The sequence below is a fragment of the Ruditapes philippinarum genome, unplaced genomic scaffold (assembly GCF_026571515.1).
Source record: "Ruditapes philippinarum isolate M1 unplaced genomic scaffold, ASM2657151v2 ctg837_1_1_1_1, whole genome shotgun sequence".
NCBI classification, from domain to species: domain Eukaryota; kingdom Metazoa; phylum Mollusca; class Bivalvia; order Venerida; family Veneridae; genus Ruditapes; species Ruditapes philippinarum.
The window spans coordinates 149167-170253 of NW_026863278.1; the positions used below are offsets into that span (position 1 = coordinate 149167).

A 21087-nucleotide genomic window follows, 5' to 3' on the forward strand; every position below is an offset into this window, starting at 1 on the left:
CGAGATTTACTTACACTTTATTGGATCTACGAGAACTGTCACCATGGCAAAGCATAGAAATCTTATAACAAAAGAAGTAAACATTTTCAAAGATAAAGATCCATATAGTACAAGTAGAAGTACAGAAATTAAGCAAATGTTACTTTTGTAACCATCTTGAAAAAAATACTATAACAATATAAAGTCAATCTAGCAATCACGATTCACTTATCAATACAAATTCTCTGTTAGAATTGCACGCGATAATTTCAGAATCAAAGGACACTGCAAATACAGTTTATGTCAGAGTACCAAATCATTGAAATGATTTTTTTTCGAGTTTTGCTTATAGTAAAAGTACGATATATACACTAACACTCTTACAATCATAAGCTCTTGTAAAGGCAATCCGTCTATCTTTCAGCACATCAGATACCAATTTGAATAATATTGTAACTTATTTGGAGCCGTTCGCGGATTATTTCGCTGTTATACAGCCAACTTTAAAATGATTCACATTTTGTTGTGATCTTACAACAAATAAAATAAAATCAGTATTTGCAAAGTAAAACAACACATACACTTTAGTACATGTTATATTTTTTAATTAAAGTTTTCAAAGTCAATCAATTAAGATTTAGCTATCTACGGCTGACATCTTTTTCTATTTATATCTGACTTTTTCTCTTCACACATTTTCTGATATTCTCAATTATCAAATCTTTGCTAGACAGTGTGTTAAATTCCATCAGATCTGCAAGACGGTTGAAAGCTTTGTTTGAGTACTGAAATTTGCTGGTTGCATACGGTTTATCCGGATCGTCAAACACATCAAAGTCGCCGTATTCTAATTCCTCCGGTGTCATCCTAGGAACTCCTGAAGAAGAGTTTTTATGTTTCATTATCTTTTCAATTCGTCTCGCGATGAATTAAATATTAAAAGTCAAGAGACAGTGTAAAAACAACTTTTCAAAAAACTTTGTCTGAATTAGTTATGTGAATATCATAGCGATATAACGCATGTACAAAATAGATCATATTAGAACTTCCTAGCTTTACCTGTTGAGTAAACATCATGCAGTTTTCATGAGTTATATTCTAGTTACCAGGGACACAAAGATACGATGGACTATTTCTCAGTATTTGTTTATCATTTAAACATTTACTTTAGATATATAGTATGTAGTATTACTTCAGTAATAAATTTTGATTCAATTAAATTTCACTTACTCAGCATTTTTTCTAGCGGCCAATGAAATGAATTATTATCAAACATCAGTAAGCTATGAAAAATAAATAAAGTTATTATACAAGGATCTACATTACCTGGAGATTTAAATTTTCTGAATTGATTGTTGTAGAGAATGAAATGCATGACAATCGGGCAATTTGGGTCATCAGGGTTTTCAAACACATAACATTCCTTGAATCCTTCCCGATCTATCACCGTTTGGTCAATCTCAGGGAATGGGAATTTATTCAGTTTTGCCCACTCAGCGGCCAGCACAAGTTCCTATAATAATAATAATAATAATAATAATAATAATAATAATAATAATAATAATAATAATAATCAAGTCTCATTCATACATAACAACATATAAAATAGTTAAATCACATAATTATACAAGATAAAAGTTGTTTATGTACGGCCATTCTATTTTGAATGACAAGAGACTTAAAGAAACATAGCTGAAGGGAGCTAACTCTTAAGTTCATACTGCAAGCATTTCAGATATAACTTACAGAGTTACTTGTATCTCTCTCACCATTCAATATTCTGATACAGAAGTAAGAAACTATTGCTAATCTTATTCTGGTAATATTGCTTTATAATGGACACCCTAGCAATAGGCAAAAGCAATGTTTCACATTAAACAAAAGGATAAAAAAGTCTCAAATATTCAGAACCAGTCTTTTTTAAAGTTGATAGTAAAAAATTGTTAATTATTGAATATATAATTCAGAAGAAAAGTACACAAAAACAACATTATGTTTTGAGTAAGTTTAAAATGACAAGTTGTTAAAGGCTTATGTTTTCATACTTAATGTTTTATTAACTTTGTATATCATTTCTTTAAAGAGGCCATTAAAGATATACTATGCTCATCTTTTAGTGGCAGTTTTTTAATGACACTTTGAATTCATACTGTATTTAACTACAATGTATGGAGTTTAAAACACAAAATATATACTTTCTGTGAACTTAAAACATGTTTATTTTACATTTACTAAAAGAGTGTGTAGAAACTATCAATATTTCTATAAGCATTATACATCTTTTAAGGGATTTTGACATTTGGTGTAGGTCTGGATTCATAGCTTGTGTGCAAAAAATCAGATAATTTCCTTATTCCATTTGCATTGTGCAAAAATCGATTTTCAACTAACTTTTGAGTATATTTCTTTATTATCTTTAGCAAAATTTTCCATTTTATGTAAAATACTTGGTCTATGCAAGTATTCAATTTTGTTATGTTTAAATGTCCTGACACGAAATATAATAAGTTGTCCATAGCTTTTTGAATATGATAATTGCATTTTAATAATAATAATTTAAACAACGCGCTTAATTATTTTTTTTTAATTTCCGTCTAGATTTATGTATGAACAATTTTATTTGTTAGTCTAACGTAAATCCATGCATAAGTTCTTTTATCGCTTGAAAACCCTGAAAGAATAAGTAAGCTATTTGTTTGACAATTTTTCATATATAAATGAATTGTAACAAAAGTAACTGTACCGATAGAGGATTTGCTTTGTCACTTTTTCTACTGCTAAATTCAAATGACAGGATTAGATCAACTTGTCGCTCCGGCCGCAGTATAAGTGGATATGGAGAGTTGAATGCTAGTCCAGCGTCCACTAGATACATCTTTCTGTATTCAGTCGGGTACATGTCAAATATTTCATCAAACTGTCCCTCGGCTTAAATTGATAAGTAAAAGGCCATACTCAGTCGAATATACCAATAAAGCTCAGATATTACTCGACTCTATTCACAAATATGCCATGTTTGTTAGAATTATATTTTTACAAGTAAATCATAAAGAAAAGTATTCAAATAAATCATGTTTTAATAGCAACAACTTAATTATATTCTTAAGGGGAGCGGTGACCTTATGTTTAAGTATAGAGCCAAAACAGTTTGCTTATCCAGGTCAACATCAGTGGGGTTATAGTTAAAAGCCAACATTAAAAAAATCATCACACAATTTAGATTTGTATTTGTTTCTAGCATATTGACATTCAGATTATTTACTACATTTATTGTTTTGTATACAAACTTTACATGAAACAGTTATAGTTTAAAATGCCATTTCTAGACAAAAAAATCGTCAGGCATAAAATTCTTACTTGTTTCAGTTGTTGAGAACTCAGGCAGTAACCGCGGTGCCATCAACATCGGTGGCACTGGTAAAAGATTAATTTAAATCACCAATGATATACTGAGACATACATCGTTATAATAAAAATCATAGCAAAATTAAATATTTCTGAAATTGAAATCAGGATGTGAACTTAGTGTAACATTCTTTCCTTAGGCTTGACTAGCGTTTGTATGAAAATCAGCGACGTTTGCATGTCTTTGTTAATTGCTTCATAATCGACGTTTAAAGCAAATATTAATATCCATTTTTTATGTTAAATTAAACTCTTTCACTTATCTTTAATAACAAATTTATTTGTGATGAATATATTTAAGTATTTTGTACTTGGCAATGTTCTCTGTGCAGGACACAGTAAAGGAAATATAATTTTTGTATTTTTTAGTATTCATTACATTATTATATCTATGTTTAAAAAGAGCATATAAAATATAATGGTATTTTACCATTTCACTTTAAGATAGAAGCACCGCCGTTGAATAATTCATTCATGAATCACAAAAACATTAAGTATGAAACATTGTTACTGAAAAAAAGGTTACCGCATTTTAAACATAACCAACTATATTTCATACTTACTAGACAAATCTATCGGATGGTATTCTTGCAATACTAAACCACGCATGTAGTTAAACACAACTGCTGCCCTTCCTTGGATATTGTTTACAAGAGAATCAATACCAAAAAAATCATAAAATCTTTTGAAAATACTTTTTTGCTTTTGCTTATTTTTCTCCGCTTTCTTTTCATCTATGGCTTTACCATTTTCTTCATCGTCACTACTTTCATCATCATTTTCAGCTAGTATTGTTAGTTCTTCAACTAATTCTTTATCTGCACAATAGAAAAGAAATTTGATCAATTCCATCATATTTCCTATACAGCAACAGAAACAGCAATAAAAACAAACAAACACATAATAAAAGGTAAGATTTTCAGAATTCTTAAAATAAAACCTCTGTGTTTATGAAACGATTTTTAAGAAATAAACAATAGATGTGAACTTGCTGCAAAGCAATCTATAAATGGATGGTGATGCTAAAAGTGGAGTGTTTGGACAACTTATACCAGAAGTTAGTTCAGACAACAACAGTGGTTAATTAAAGAAATAAAAATATTAGAGATATGAAAGTGCTTTTTAAAAAAGACTTTCCAATCAACAATTTATACTGTCTCATTACGGTTAAAGAGAATAATCAAACATGAGGTTAATAAACGAACTTGAAACCGAAATCGAAATAAAAGCTACCAAGTTCTTCGCGTTCCTCATCTTCATTGTCTGAGTCCTCTGGGTTTATGCCAACAAAACGATTTGCCAAAACACAATATGCACTTCCCCAAAGACCTGCAAATGTGAATCTATATTAATGCAATAATCAATCAGCTATATACTGTGATAGTAGACCTGTTTTAAAGTTTTAGTGTATCTTCTGAATCGCATAAACAATGTACTTGTGTAAAATGTTAGCAATGACCTGTCTGGCCGGTATCAAGGTACGTACGAGGATTGATCATAAAGTTCTTGGCCCGATGTACTTCCAGTAGTCAGAGAACCTAACTAATGGTCTTACATTTTGATATATACCCCTCTACATCAATGCACTTTGCCCACCTGTGCTCCAACTTTTTTAACCCTTCAAAAATGAACCCTCTATGTTGGTACTCAAAGAACTCATTAACCGCCTCCTTGACATATTTATTGCTTCTAAAACGTCTACCACGTAGCTTGGTTTTCAGTTTTGGAAACAAGTAAAAGTCAGAGGGGTCAAGTCTGGAGAATGTTGGGGTGGGGGAGGATTTAAAAGCCGCATTCAGTTGCAGCAGCCATCGCAACTTTGAATGTGTTAGATTGCCCATTGTCGTGCAGTAGCAGAACGCCTTGAGTCAGTTTGCCTCTCCTTATACGCGCGATTTCTCGACGAATACGTCTCAATTCGTCTTCATAGTACGCATCGTTTATAGTACGACATTTATTGACCTAGTCAATCATGATTATCCCCTGACTATTCCAAAACAATTAAGCCATCTTCTTACCTGCTGATGGCATCCACTTGAATTTCTGAGCCAGGGTCATTCCACTGCATGCTCTGTTTTTTTTTATTTTGGATCGAAATGATGGACCCAAGTTACGATCCGGTAGATTAAATAAGGAACATCCTCGTAGCGTGAAAAAAGTTATCTTGAGATGTCAAACCTGGTCCGTTTCTTGTCGTCAGTCAACTGCTTGGGTGGAAACATTTAACATGCCATAGACATCAAAAGCTTATACCTTCTTCCCCAGCAATGCTTCGCAGGTCCCGCCTTCTGTCGCACATGACCTGATCGTGCAAAGCTTCGGCATTTTCATCGTTGGTGGCCTCGTTTGGCCGCCAAGGCCGCTCATCATCTCAAATGCACTTTCTGCCCCTCTTAAATAAAGCAGGTGACTACTTCTCAAGTGTATCCATGAAGTCTTCATGGATTTCCTTGGGGCATCCCTTTCTTACAGAGGTACTTAATGACGGCTCTGATTTTAACTTTCTCCATTTGCTCTGAATGACAAACCCCTCTTCTGACCAGTATTTTTATGTTACTTTATCTGTATAAAACCGCTTGTAACTTGGTCAGTAATCTTCCATAAGATATTCGGTATCGATGTATCGTGTGTAAATGACAGTGAAGTAGCTAGAATTATATCGGGCCGAGAAATTTTATCATACCTAGTAAACGATGCATTGTATTAATCACTTGTTTAAGAATGAGAAGAACACGTTTAAAGCAAGAGATTATGGTTGTTGATTTGGAACACTTTTGTGCGTCGTGTTGGTGCAAGCGACAACAGGACAAAGTGCCAAATGGCGCTCCTGTCGCTAGTGATGTACGCCAAACGGCGCGTTGTCGTGGGATGTGTTGTCGCGATGTCACATTGTCGGTCGGTTCAAATCGAAGGATTGGCTTATAAGCCAACCGACAGGGCCACATCACGACAACGCACCACACGACAACTCGCTGTTTTGTGTGCTTTGCTAGAGACAGGACAACAAGACGACAGCGCGAGAACGAGCCATTTGGCATTTTGTTGTGTTGTCACTAGCTACAAGACGAAAAGGCCATAACGATATAGGTTGCATTGTCGCTATCGACAACACAACGCACAATGTACCATATCAGCCACCATAGTAGATGCATTTTCTTAATTTTGCGAATGTGTGCCTTTTCTGACAAACATATTCAGACACCTGATCTGGCCTTAAATTCTGTCATATGATGATTGATGTATACCCTTATTACATATACTTTTGTTTTTACTGGAATCGTAAAGGATGGACTTAGATAATCTAATTGTCAACAAATTGCATGTTTTGAGACACAGACAGCATTCATATGACTTTTTAAAAAACCAAAACAATACAGGTACGTTAACGATGCCTTGTTCTTGTTTAATAATGAAAAGAACAATGTGTTCTGGGAGATTGGTCCACTTTAAGAAGGCACTGATTGTCAAGAATTTAAAACAAAATTATGCAACATTTTTATATTTTACCTTGGAAAAAATGCAGTGGTGACTCATCGTATTTTGTAATTAGCCGTCCTTGGAAGAGTTTGCTTCCAAATAATTCTGGTCGCATAAATGTGCCATACTTTGACATGCCTATGAGGTATGGACTGAACTCTACCCACTCTGAAAATATAAAATCATTTTCTTGATAACGTCTTCAATAAACTTAAAGAAAACCTTTTGATGTAACTACATTTGTATTTAAAGGTTAAGAAAGACCTTTGTCGGTATCGTAGTTGCTAAAGGCTAAAATACTAATTCTAAAGGCTAACTGCTGCTGCTGCTGCTGCTGCTGTTGCTACTACAACATCTACTACTACTACTACTACTTCTACTTCTACTACTACTACTACTACTACTACTACTTCTACCATTACTACTACTACAACCACTACTACTACTAAATCTACTACTACTACCTATACTACTACTTTAAAGAAGGTAACACACGAAGATATACTATCGTAGAAAGCAAATAACATATATTAATTCTAAATGTGGCCGTGTTTAATATATACAACACAAACATAAGAAAAAAAATCATATAACAATAACAACTACTAAGTATTTTATTAAAATTTTGTCCTATAAAGCTTTTTTGACAAAAGCTCCTTTTAGATATCAAATTATCAAATCAGCGAATTAGATGAACGTATATAAGGTGGTATTATATTCCAAATCTTTGCACCATTGTAACAAAAAGTTAAAGTTTTTCGTGCAAATATTATAAAAGCAATATCCAAATAAAACATGCATGGATAAGATTCGATGACCATGTATGCTTAAATAATGATCTAACCAATTCAGCAGATCAAGTATAATAATTCCAGCCCGCATATATGTAGTTAAAAGGCAAGGTGTCACTCATTGTATTTATTTTAGACACTTAGAGTCTTCTTTGTAAAATAAAGAATAATAGAATCCCCAAATAACGTCCAGGACGAAAATTGAAAATGTTGTAGGCTCAGTTTGATTGAGATTGTTCATGGACGAAACTGATAAGTGCAAGCTACAGTCCACGTTCCCCACTAGCACCGGCTTAAGCAAATTCAACAATTCAACTTAAAATGGTGAAAGTTTGAAATTCCCCCCCCCCCCCAAAAAAAAAAAACTTCTGTTGCCCTAAACGAGGAAACAATGGACGGAAGTAAATGAAAGTGACCTTTGAAAGGGGATCAGAGAATAAGATGTCTGCATATCACAGATAATACCTCAAAAGTCTAATCTTAAAAGCAGGCAACATATCCAAGGTTGATGACTGAGAATTCAGGTAGTTATACTGGAACAACCTAACTTGAAAAGGTTCGAATAATAGGAACTATGTAAAATAACATATTTTTCATGAACTTGTTTATACATTTATCTGAAGTGAGTTGATTATATTCTTCTGATTGATCCTTACATGTCTAAAAAACACGAATATGCACGAATATACATATATAATACTGTGATAGTACACATATACCGTGAAAGACCTTAGCCGATGTCGTAGTTTTTACGTGGACACCTGCGTACAAAGGTATAGGAACCAATCCATCCTTTAACATTTCTCGCTGATCAGTCAGTTTTGAATCCATTCTCTAGCCAAAATAAAAGATATATACTTGTGTATGCATAGTTGATAAGATTAAAAAATGTCTAAAACTAATATACATATAGTGAATATTTACTTATTTATAGAATTATTTACTTTATATTGTTTAGAAATGAAACTGCATTTTCAACAATTTTAGGACATAAAATATCAAAAATAAAATATAAGCATTAAAATTTTCTATCGAGGACTTTGCAATAATTACCTTCTTGTAGCCAAGTTACATAACAAAGATATTTCGAATGTAAGATATATTTTTTACATTCCTAAAATGGTCAAATTTATTTAACATTCATACCTTTCATTTCAGCAAGTTATTAATAAAACACAAAATAATCCACATTTAAGATAATTATGTAATAATAAATATAACTCATACGCCTCTGAGAAGTGTTTCGCCGACCATAAAACCGTAGACATCCGTGAAGCTGAAAGGTTGCCCACTTGCCTTTGCCGATCTCACGTCTGACATACACTTTATCCAATTCAAAGGATTAAACACGATCCACCTCGGACTGGATTCAATACTTTCACCTAGCTCTTTGCGAAGCTCACGTGGAGATTTTTTGGGATAGTCAGGATGGGAGTAGAGAGACGAAAGGTACCTGATTTGACAAAACAACGTATATACGAAATATGTAAAACAGTGGTATCATAAATATTACAAATAACGAACAGCCTATTCCAGAGGGGTTATGACATTTTACTAGATTCCCCTCGGGGTACGCATGAGTCAAACTTTCGATAATTAAAGTTTTTTTTATTTTGCGTGATTTTCGCTAAAATTGTATGTTGACAGAACGAATATCATAGGGATTCTACATACATGTACAAGCAAGGGGGGATGGTGCATAATCACCTATACCCCTCTGAAACCGCGCATGTCTTAGCGCTTATTCAAATTAATAACTTAGTATTATAGCGGTTGATTTACGCCATCGCGAAATTACAACAGATGGAATGCAAATTACAACAGATTTTATGTGTCGCATTCTGGCCCTGCTTCTGTCATAGTTTCGCTGTTTTGCCTCGAAAAATCTGAAAAAGTGAAGAGACGACAAATTCCAACTTTTTAATCCCTTCATGTTTTCGCTTTTCAGTTTTGAGTAGAAGATGACGAAAAAAGACATGGCGTAAATAAGCCACCAAATATAATATGGAATGTATCATAAGAACATAGAATTTAAAAGCGTATTTACCCCAGGAATATTACGATAAAAAACATGTTATACAGAATACCGTCATGTTATTAACTATAATTAATTGAATGGTTTATGTACTACATTAACCCTCCGCATAGCTCAAGTTTGTGTGTTTTTTTTTCTTTTATTCATACTGGGCGCCGGCTCTGCCATATGTCCCAGACTATCGGCCTCTGTTACGTCGCTGGACGTAGACCCTGCTACGGAGGACTTAGTTCGCCTTCAACGTCGCTGTTTGTAGAGCCGCAACGGAGGTCTTCTCATGCCGTTTTTCATGGTAGATCTTCTCTAGGACCAGGTCTTCGATCTTGAACGCAGTAGACAATATAGAGGAAAGGCACCTATTCCGGGAGCAGCAGCTCTTAATAGAGCCACACCTTTGCCGTTGGTTAGGTCAAACCAGCTAAATGACCTAACTAGGTCATCCATCTGGTATGACCTATGCCCTCCGAGCGACGTGCACGCCGCGGAGGGATGTCAGAGGCATATCTCAATCGGTTAGAGCGCGATACTTGTAATCTCGATATTGTGGCTTCGATGTCCTGCTGGCCAACTTAAAAAAATAAATAAGTCTTTTGGATGAGATTTTAACTCGATGTCCCGTGTAAGAACAAGGAGAAACTTTTGGCATTGGGGCATCTTTCTGTATCTGATCTTGCACTATCCTCCAATGATATTCTTCTGGGGGGACTCGTCCATATGGACAACCGGTGGCGAGTATAAATAAGCACAAAAACACACATTAATACATTTTACACTTACGTTATGAGTTCATTGTGTACACTTTATATCAGGGTAACAACAATCAAATACAGTTATTTCTAAAAATAATCTCTTAAAGGAACTCAACTGACGTCAAAATGTTGAAAAATGAGACTTTTATTTGTTTGCATTGATAAGCCGGGGCACTTGAAACTGAATTATATAGACAAGATAATCAAGATGTATAATCAGAAATAAATTGAGCCGCGTCACGACAAAACCAACATAATGGGTTTACGACCAGCATGGATCCAGATCAGCCTGCGCATCCGCGTCGTCTGATCAGGATCCATTCTGTAACTATCAGTTTCTATACTTGTTATAGGGTCTGTAAGCAAACAGCATGGATCCTGATCAGACTGCGCTGGTCTGGATCCATGCTGGTCGCAAACCCATTATGTTGGTTTTGTCATGACATGGCTCAATTGATATTCTTACATTTTTTTTGTTATTCTTAGCCTGGTTTAATTGAAAAGCGTTGCAACGCTTTTCAATGTTATTTTTTCACAATGAGAATAATTATTCTGGAAAATTTAGTGAGTTAATGATCTGATATTTAGCACATATGTTGTTGATCTAGACCTTCACAAAATGGAACATTAATCTCACAAAAATATTTCCAGTTGCGTCATGTCAAAATAAAACTCAGTGGAGTTTCTTTAAAATAATAAAAACGTCCTTTACCAAGCTGAGCCGGACAGACCCAAGTTATACATAACCATATCTGCAATTTTAGAGTCCACCAGGGCGCCCATTGCTCCAGAATAGGCTGTCATTGCACGGAATCCACCACCAGATCCCATTACTGCTATTGTTGGAACCTGTTTGTGTAAAACATTCAAAAATAATTCGATTTGCACGTGCAACAAGTTTACCTAGAGATGTATGTTTATGAGAAATAATCATTTGCATAGCTTTAATAAAAAAATCTGGAAACGAAGTGATCCCTTTGAAGCGTTAATCATAACAAAATTACAAGAGAATAGCAGACTCAACTCTCAACACTTTATAGTGATGGCATCAATTGATCCCGAACACTTTAACGAAAGCCTTTTACGAAGCCTTTAATAAAGCCTTTAGCGATTCGGATCTTCGTCTCAGACACATATCAGACACAAATTGAAATTAAATTGCATTTTCAGCAATACACTTATGACCTTAAACATATTCTATAACAAAACTGCGTAAAAATCATAAGTTTGCTACCTCGTTTGGTGTTTTTGGAGCGTCTTTCCCTAACATTTCTTGCATCACTCGATAAGCTCTTTCTTTCCTTTTTTCCAGAAAGGTCTTTTCTTCTTCGCACAGTTCTTGTCCGCAGTATATCGCAAGGTCCGAGCTTTTATATAAAAAAAAATCAAATACCTCTTTATATAGTAGTGAAAAGCGTTTCACTCGAATTTGATCATTTTAAATAATATTCTTAGAACTGATTTTTTTAAGTTAGTTGATAAATATTTAATATTTACATGTCTAAGTTTTTACACAGAGAAATTTAAGTAGCTCTAAGTGGCCAAAGAAATTATTATGCAAAACAATAATATTAAAAAATAATATTAAAAACAAAATTAATCAATCAATCAATCAATCAAATCATGAAAAAAAAGAAATTTAAAAAAAAGATGTAGATTAAGAAAATGAAATAAATGAATAAATTCAATCACGTGTCGTATTCTGCCCACATCTCTATGTCAATTTTGGAACTCTGAAAACAGTATGAAACATAATACAATATGACATTTAATATTATTGACATTATCTACATGATATGATGATGAATCATTAGTTTAATATAATACCTGTTTATAATATTTGATCATGTTTTATGATGTATGTATATGTTTGTGTACATGTATAGATATGGAAACATCATGTTTTCTTTTGATTTACATACATGTATATGATTTGTTGCATAAAAAATGACATCTTTTAGCACTTAATCTTTTATTCTGGTTTTCCTTTTTTGTGTATAGTTCAGTGTCTAGAAAATTCTCCATTTTATTCTTGAATTTAGCAAACTCTGTGCAGTTGCATAGAAAGATTAATGTGGTTGTATTTATAATAAATACATATTTTATAAATTTTGTAAATATATTTAAATACGATATTCTAAAATACTAACAACTCATCTGTGCCATAGTTGGTAGGCACATAAGCCTAGGCCTATATAAGCTTTAGCAGACTCTTTTGACGAAAAAGAAATATTATGAAGAATAATGGTTTTGTTTCTACAGATGCATAGAGGGGACATTCTGATTTTATCTTATTTTCCTATCTCGTGACCACGAGAAATAACTCAGAAAAAAATTGTTATCTGGTTCCCATATAACTCAGAAAAGGAATTGCTATCTCTTGGCCAGGAGTTATATTTTTTTGGAGTTATATCTCAAATAGCATTTTGTTTTACGTTTTTTCTGGGCCACGAGATAGAGATTTATTTTCTGAGTTATAGCTTGCGGCCACGAGAAAGTAAAATAAAAATAAGATCGGACTGTCCCCTCTCTGCTTACGTACCTTTGAGCTTTTGTATATTTCAGAAGAAATTGAATAAGAAAAAGTTATTCATTTACACCTAACTAATGATTAGTGTACAATTCCTATAGGATAGAGCCGCAGTGTGCTATTCCAAAGATCCTGTGTTCGAGTCCCGGTCATGCTGTCAATTTTTCTCACCCTGTGACATTCATCTAGAGTCAAAGTCAGTATCACTTCCTACTGACCGTCAATCAGAACACCCGACAAATTGGTAGTCATAGAATACTTATTAAAAAATTACCTCATTGAAGTTAATGGTCATCTCTTGTCTGCGTTCCATCAAATCATTTAAATTAGGTATCTTTATCGTCTGAGTGGAGAGAGTATCATCAGATATGTAATCTGAGTCCATTAAGGTTAATTCTGAAAATGTTATTCCATTAAAATAAAAAAAAAATAGATAAGAAACATGTTTGTCTTATTCTTATTAAAATAAATTCATTACGTTAAACATACAATTATAGATATAATTGCAAAAAAAATTACTATTTTGCGATAATGTTTTCCCCTTCAAAATGGAATGAGATAGAGTCATAGTATCTTCTGATCGACCTGAGGCATATTTTACTATCTTAGAAGTCCAAATTCTTATGCTCGTTTTTGACAGGGGACGGCGTCGAAAAGTTGATCACTTTTTTAACAACATTTTACAAGCAAAAACAAGTGGTTGGGGTCTAAATAGGGCATTTTCCACTATTCGAGGCCTCAAAGGGGAGTGAAAATGCGTGAAAGGACGTCTATATTATGAAGTAATGGGTTAAATAAGAATTTGTTACCATATAACATATAACAATTAATTATCATGCCATTATATTTCAAGTATTTAACGAGGATCATTCTTTTTATATCAACTGCTCGCTAATGTTTACCCATATTGTTTCCGTCAACGTTTTTGAGAAAGAACTTGAAAGTCTCGTTCCAGATCGGTTCGTTTTTATTGTCGCAAGATTTGGTTTGTCTCTTAGGATTTGGAGCTCTTCTGACAATTAGCTTAACGTATGCGTCCGGAGTATCCACTGGAATGAAATGTTTCGTGCGCTTTAGAAAAAAAAATTATAACAACTTATACCAATAAATGCAAATATTTATCTTAAATGCATACAAGTTTTTTTTTCTCTTTATAAGTGAATTTCAGAGATTAACAATATACGAAAACGTTTACCACATAACCATCTTTTATATCTTGTTAATAATGCATGTATGTCATTTATCAATCCTTTTTGCTAAAGCCCTCACATTTTAGTAAATCCCTCGTCCTGATGGCTCTTACTTTAAATGCGTCATTGAAATTATGTAGATGTTTATGTATGAAAAATGGACATTAACTTTCTAGCATAACACACTATATAGCCTAGAAAAAATGACAAAAAGGTGTCTCGAACGTCTCGCTTTCTTTTGATATGCATGCATAAATGAATAACTTCTATATTTGGCATTTTCAAAATATCAGAAGCCTATAACAAGATATACTCAAGGCACAAGGAAGACAAAGCTCTACTTACTCATATCTGACCAGCGTCCTTTTGTCACGTGACCTCTGACAATCTTCACGTTCAAAACGTAACATGGCACTTCTACAACCTGCATCAATATATTGTCGAAACAGATAAGTAAAACAAGCATTCTAAGAGTTTTCGTAATGTTTATTTTAAAGTTGAAAATGTAACAAACTTTCTATACTTCTAAACAATTATGCAGTCCTTACTTGAAAATTACGCACCTTATCGGAACCCTGGTTGGATGACCATGCTGTCTGTCAATTATATCAGTAAATATTTTATCCTTCAAATCTGATTTTTATGCCAAAAACTAGCTTTTTCTTTAAATATTTAAATTAAAAATGAAATTTGTACCCTTTAATGAGTTTTGACCATTATTAAAACGCGTTTAATTTACTAATAAAACACATGCCCCTCTTATAATATCGAAAATTGGCTACCTATAAATCATAGTTTATAGACATGGCTGTTTTGGGGGGTTATTTAAATTATGGCAAAAATGTAGTCTTAAAGAAAAAACCTTGACAAACTATAAAGGTATTAATATGATAATTTTATTGTAAGAATAATTTTACTTACCTCATACAGTCCAACCGGACCTGAATCTTTCTTACTATATTGTAAAAAGAGAGTACACTGATTATGAACAAATATGTTAGCATAAAACTATTTGATTTTAAGTATAAAAACAACAAAAATTACAAAAAAATATTTCATGCTGCATTTTCAGCTTTTTGTACGTAATTTCCAGTTTATGAAGAGACCAATTAAAGAAATAACACAAACATCAAGTAACGTTTAACAAAAGACTATCTGCATTTCTTTTTATTAAACATAATAAAAAATACTAGTCCAGAAGAAGAACAACACAAAAGCAGAGCAAAAACAGTAAATAAGATTAAAAACAGGGCATTATAGAACTGAACAGAATAATAACAACAACATCAACAACAACATAACACCACAACCACCAACAACAATAACAACAATAGTAATAATAACAACAGCAATAATAATGATAAAAGTAATGATAATAATGATAATTATAATAATAATAATAACAACAACAACAATAATAATAATAATAATAACAGAACATATCGAGAAAAAGAGTGATTTTCCTGAACCATAATTTGCTTCGTTTGCTTTTTGGAACTAAGTGCAGTTATTGAAGTTATAGTGATTTAGTGTATCTGTTATCGGAGTGTTTGTCTGTCTGTGCATAGGTTTAGAAATAAAGTGAAAATGACCATTCGAAACAATTTAGATATATTACAAACAGACAGACAAACATTCCGATAAGAGATACACTTATTTATAAATATAAATTTAATTAATGCTTATTCAAACCGATATTAAAGGCATTTATTTAAATGATTTTATTTAATAAAAATGTTAACTTACCTATCTGCCATTTTCAGACTTCTTCCTATACAGCAAACGAGTTTTTAAACTTATCTAAAATAAGATAAACTCCAATAGTATTTGTTATGTACAACTTGATGATTTCCTTATATTATTAGTTATAAAGATTTTTGACAGGTTATATGGCCCCAAATAAAGGGTTGTTTGATAATATAATTACAGTCGCTAAATGCCATATAACCTATCAGGAATTTTTACATTAGATACATTAGAGAGAAAAAAAGTGTGATTTCTTCGTAAATTAACAGCAGCCGTGTATATTATTAGTTATAAAGATCGTTAACAGGTTATATGGCCTTATATAAACGGCTATTTGTAAATATAACCGAGCCGTTAGGCGAGGGTTATATTGCAAACAGCAGTTTATATACGGTCATATAACCTGTCAACAATCTTTATAACGAATTTTATAATACAGCAAGCATCATTTTTTGAGAAAAAAATGTAAGATTTGCATGGACAGCAGCCGTGTTTTTAAAACTATATAAACGTCACGATTATCCAATGAAAAATGACGTTACAAACGTGCAATATTATAAAAAAAACTTTATTGACGGCAAAATAGAGGCATAAGTTGTATTAGAATAAAAATCAGCGTTATCATAACTTTGCCACATTCAATATTTAAGCACCCACTAAATTTATTGGGCATGTTTGATAAATTATTATTTATTCATGTCACTCATTTAAATTTATTTAAAATTTCTGCATTATAGGTACAATATTGACTCATTTTTAGACTACATATACATGCACTTTTATAACATTATTGCACAATTACAAATGTAGTTAAAAAACAAGCTGATAATGTCTTTTTTAGTACAATTGAGATTCAATGCTTGATAAAATTACATTTCAATCAACTTTTAACGCATGTCAGCATTTATTGAAAAGTATAAAAAAATGTTTGTCGTATGATTTGTATTTATTAGCGTTCGTCTAGACATTTTTACAAAAGATAGAAAAAGAATTAAAAGGAGTGTTTGGACTAAATAAATACTTTGGAATATTGACACCAAAGACTGTAATAATCGGTGAAAAGAAAAATGTCACTTAATGTTATGGTTGTATGGCTGCGTAATCCTTTATGATTGTTTTGGACTGTATGTAAATGAAGATATTTTGCGTTCGTAAGTGAACATGCGTTTTAATAATTGTTCCAATTATTTCTAGTTACGAGGGTGGATTCCGTTGTATTAATTTTGTTTGTTAAGATAATAAGATCAAATGTGTAAAGTAGCTATATATCAGCACCGTACAATTTGGGTACGATGGACACTGCCATCACAAAAGCTCACCTCTGAGCACATTGTGCCAAGGTGCGCTAATATCTCCGATAGGTTCATTGGGTCTCTTCTCCCAGAGCAACCATCTTAAATTGATTAGTGCAGTAATATCGGTGCACGTTAACGACGTCTAGATGACATTTCGACCTTGACTAGTTACGTTGTTAATCAGCGCTTTTAAAGCTGTCGCATCGAGCGCACATGAAGTCATGTTGGATAATCTTCAAGGTCTTTTGGTTTTTTTTTTGTGTGTACGCTTTTCGTTTAAATATATATAGCCAATCCGATTTTCTTTCGTTTTTTTTACATAGCATTTTTGCATATCCATTTACATTGAAAATTGTTTACGTTTGCGGTTTAACAGGCATTTCGGTTTAAGTACACAAATGTCAATTTTTGACAAGGTTTGCAGATTTGTACTTGCTCTTATTCAAATGTACAGACATTAATTCATTTGAAACATAATAACCCGAATACCCAACTCGAAGTTGAATAGAATAACCACAGTATCACGATTGATTTAACATGTCTAATAATTGAAAATTGTAAAAAGAATGGAAAAAATGGTATGCATGACAAACAGATGATAAAATGTACCAGTCGGTTTATGGGATTTTCTCCCATTTTTACTATGATTATGGACGGAATGAAGCTCATAGACCATTAGATGTTTGCCCGGACTGACAGGCGGACAGACGTGCCAACAGTTGGTGCTCTTTCTTTGATATTTATGTAGCACTTTTCCTTTTCATATAAACCAGTAAAATTACCACATAAACCAGTCGGTTTATGGGATTTCCTTATTTAACAGGTTAAGATTATGGACGGAATGAAGTTCATAGACCATTGGGTGTTTGTTAGAATTGATGGACGGCCAGAGGGTTAACCTAGAGCCCCTCTGATTAAACCGGTTGGAGACTAAAACACATATACATTAGGAGACGGGAACACTATGTACTAAGAACGACTCACTCTTTGTACACAGTTTCTTACAGATCCTTACCTCAAAATAAAGTCTATCACTTTGAATGGGCATTAAATATGTTTCCATTAACCTCATAAAAACGCAATTTAGTGGTGTGTGACTTTAACATACACATTTATTTATTTATAATAGTACATGATTACAGGAAGTTACGTCAAGCACAGTGGGTTATGGTTATACCAGTTTGCCTCTTAAAAAAAGAAACATGAGAAAGGTCTTTTTGCAGCTGTGGAAGATTTGTTTAATTGTTAAAATGTCAGGAAAGTAAGAATCTATGTTTGTGGGGACAATAGTAACATATCGGTTGTTTCCGCCAGTCTTCGTATAAACTCTAGGGAGATATTCCGAAGTTTAATGAGCAGTAATATTTTGGTACACAGTTCACTGGGTCATATCATCTAGTGCTTGTTCATATAATAGCTAAAGTGCTTACTGTAACTATTTTTCGAAACACGAAATAGTAAAACTATACAGTTTAAACGATTAAAAACGGCATGAACCACTGTTAATAGCGTTTAAAGTTACATAACTATTTTCCGGTTTTTCTTTTTACCGATTTGTTCGCATCGATTTTAATTTTTTAAGAAGAAAAGATAAGAAAAGTAAATAAGAATTTAATTTGTGATCAAGTAAAAGTGTTTCGTGCATGCATTATTTTGTCTGTGTCCCTTGCATTGAATATTTATATTTTCTAGAAATATATCATTTAAGCAGAAACAGACACGTCACACGCCCCTGCCCAGAAACATAGCTGTGTCCAAAATTCATAATTGACCTCAGTCACGTGACATCCTATATTATGTCATATATATGTTTCAATGTTTTGGACATAAATATGGAATTTATGGAAGCCAAAAGGTGCCACCTTCGTGATCACGTTTTATGATGTTAAGGTCGTAAGGGATATTAGAAATAAAAAAAAACATATTTAGTGTTTTCTTATTTAGTGGCATTTAAGGATTTTTTTCTATAACGCCCACTGTTTACAAACATTAAATAAAACATCTTAGTCTCTCATGAATCAGATCCTAAAGATTTATGAATCAGGATTTTTTTTTATAAAATTCAAATGTATTTCGATATCAATTAGAAAACAGGAAATATTTGTAGGCAGTTCAAACGTACTCGTTTCAATAACACAATATTTTAATCCTGTGTGCTTAAACGCTAGTGGTAGATAAAACAAAAAACCTTTTTCCGATACAGATATCCAGTTACACTGCATTTTCCATTTTAACAGAAAAAGAAAGAGTTGAGATGTCAAATTAATACTTTATATGTGCTTGTAACTAAACACTACTGGTAAATCTGGTGGGAATCGAACAAACAGTTCTTTATTATCGTTTATAATTGGCCTAGAATGAAATGGGCGAGGTATGATCTCATTTACTGAAGGCAGGGGAAAGATTTTCAAAATACAAAAAAAAAATATTTAAAAAAAAAACAAATAAAATAAAAAAAACCTGATACACTCAATTAATTTGTTGAAAACACGCAACAACATTATGTATGTATACCAGTAATAATATTTAAGAGCGAATACGTTTTAATACGTTTTTGCTCTAGTAAAATACCAATTTTGCATTTAACACTTCTAAGTGGCGTTTTCCAGTTCATGTAAATTCAAATTCTACATTTTCTAGAAGAAGTCTAAATTAAACAATGATAAATACAAGAAAATAAAAAATATAACAAAAAATGTCAGCAGCACTACAGTGACAATGATTTTTGGCTGAGTGGAACCACCTCGTTTAGCTCCGCCCCCACCCCCCCCACCCCCCTCAATAAAAAACAAAACAGAAAAACCCTCCTAGTCCCCACACCCAAAATAATAAAAGAAAACATAAAAATATACAAAAAAAACAACAGCAAAAAGAGCAATAATACCCCATCTCGAAAAGCACTGTATATATTTTTGACATATATTTTAATTAACTCTTAATGATTTGCTCAATGCTAAAGTATTACGTTTAAAGCACAAAATTAGTTTTTTGTTCTTTCTTATTTCACTTTTAGTTTTATTTTAACACATTCATTATCAATGCAACACTACCTCATTTACAACCGTGTTTGTAATTCAGGATAAAATTTAATATATTGCAAAACATATATTGATAAAACTTAGAAATTATTCATTTAAATCGCAAACACTATGTATTGAAAATAGATTGACTTACTTATTGGAGTTAGCATGAATTATTCCTTAAAGCATTTTCGTCTGTAACGTATGACTTTAGTTTACAAGCTTATATAATAACATAGTGCATTGTTAGGGTAAAAGTTAGTCACGGTTGGAAGCAGGGCCCACACATTTAGAGGGTAAATCTTTTTTTTCTGTTTTGTCTGTGTGCGCGCGTACATGCCTGCGCGCACGTGCGTGTATTGAATATAACTTCTAGTTCTCTCTCATTTATATCATTATCTGGGTTACGTCTAATATTACTATCTGCAAAGAACCAAAAGTATTGCTATTAAAGTATTAAGTCAACAGTTTATTTGATGGCCCTTGTACAAATTTGACGCGTACATGTTCTTTTCTTATTTGAAAACAGACCAGTTGTACAGTTTGTATTCATTAATTCAATTAGACAACAAACCCCTGTTTGCATTCCATACATGTTTCAAATGGTAAATAATAACATGTGCATAATAAGTCCAACGTTTGAGAAGTACCAACAAAACTTAATTACAAACATTAATTATTATTATGGAAATAATTACTATAGTTATATTTCAATAATAATAATGTCAATTATAAAGATATCTTTTCTTATGTATTGCGCAGATCCTATTGATATTTTCATACTTATTAGACCATTTTTATTCTATCTAAGTAAGGATGACGATTATGACCTTCATAGTTGGCAATATTAATATTGAAGTGCAAGCAACC

The 21087-nt window shown here is 32.6% G+C and overlaps 1 protein-coding gene across 1 annotated transcript; it reads right to left on the reverse strand.

Annotated features, from left to right (window-relative positions):
• Positions 1 to 5: 5 nt before the first annotated feature.
• LOC132721690 (cytosolic phospholipase A2-like) lies at positions 6 to 20494 on the reverse strand. The gene is made up of 18 exons (XM_060706038.1): positions 20372 to 20494; positions 15903 to 15956; positions 15078 to 15111; positions 14502 to 14580; positions 13869 to 14015; positions 13241 to 13362; positions 12129 to 12169; positions 11671 to 11803; positions 11149 to 11285; positions 8880 to 9105; positions 8372 to 8486; positions 6892 to 7029; positions 4618 to 4713; positions 3948 to 4202; positions 3337 to 3393; positions 2723 to 2907; positions 1306 to 1492; positions 6 to 856 (listed from the first exon to the last, which is right to left on the reverse strand). The coding sequence occupies exons 2-18, from the start codon at positions 15911 to 15913 to the stop codon at positions 648 to 650; spliced, it is 2172 nt and encodes a 723-aa protein (XP_060562021.1). The 5' UTR covers positions 15914 to 15956; positions 20372 to 20494; the 3' UTR covers positions 6 to 647.
• Positions 20495 to 21087: the final 593 nt, after the last annotated feature.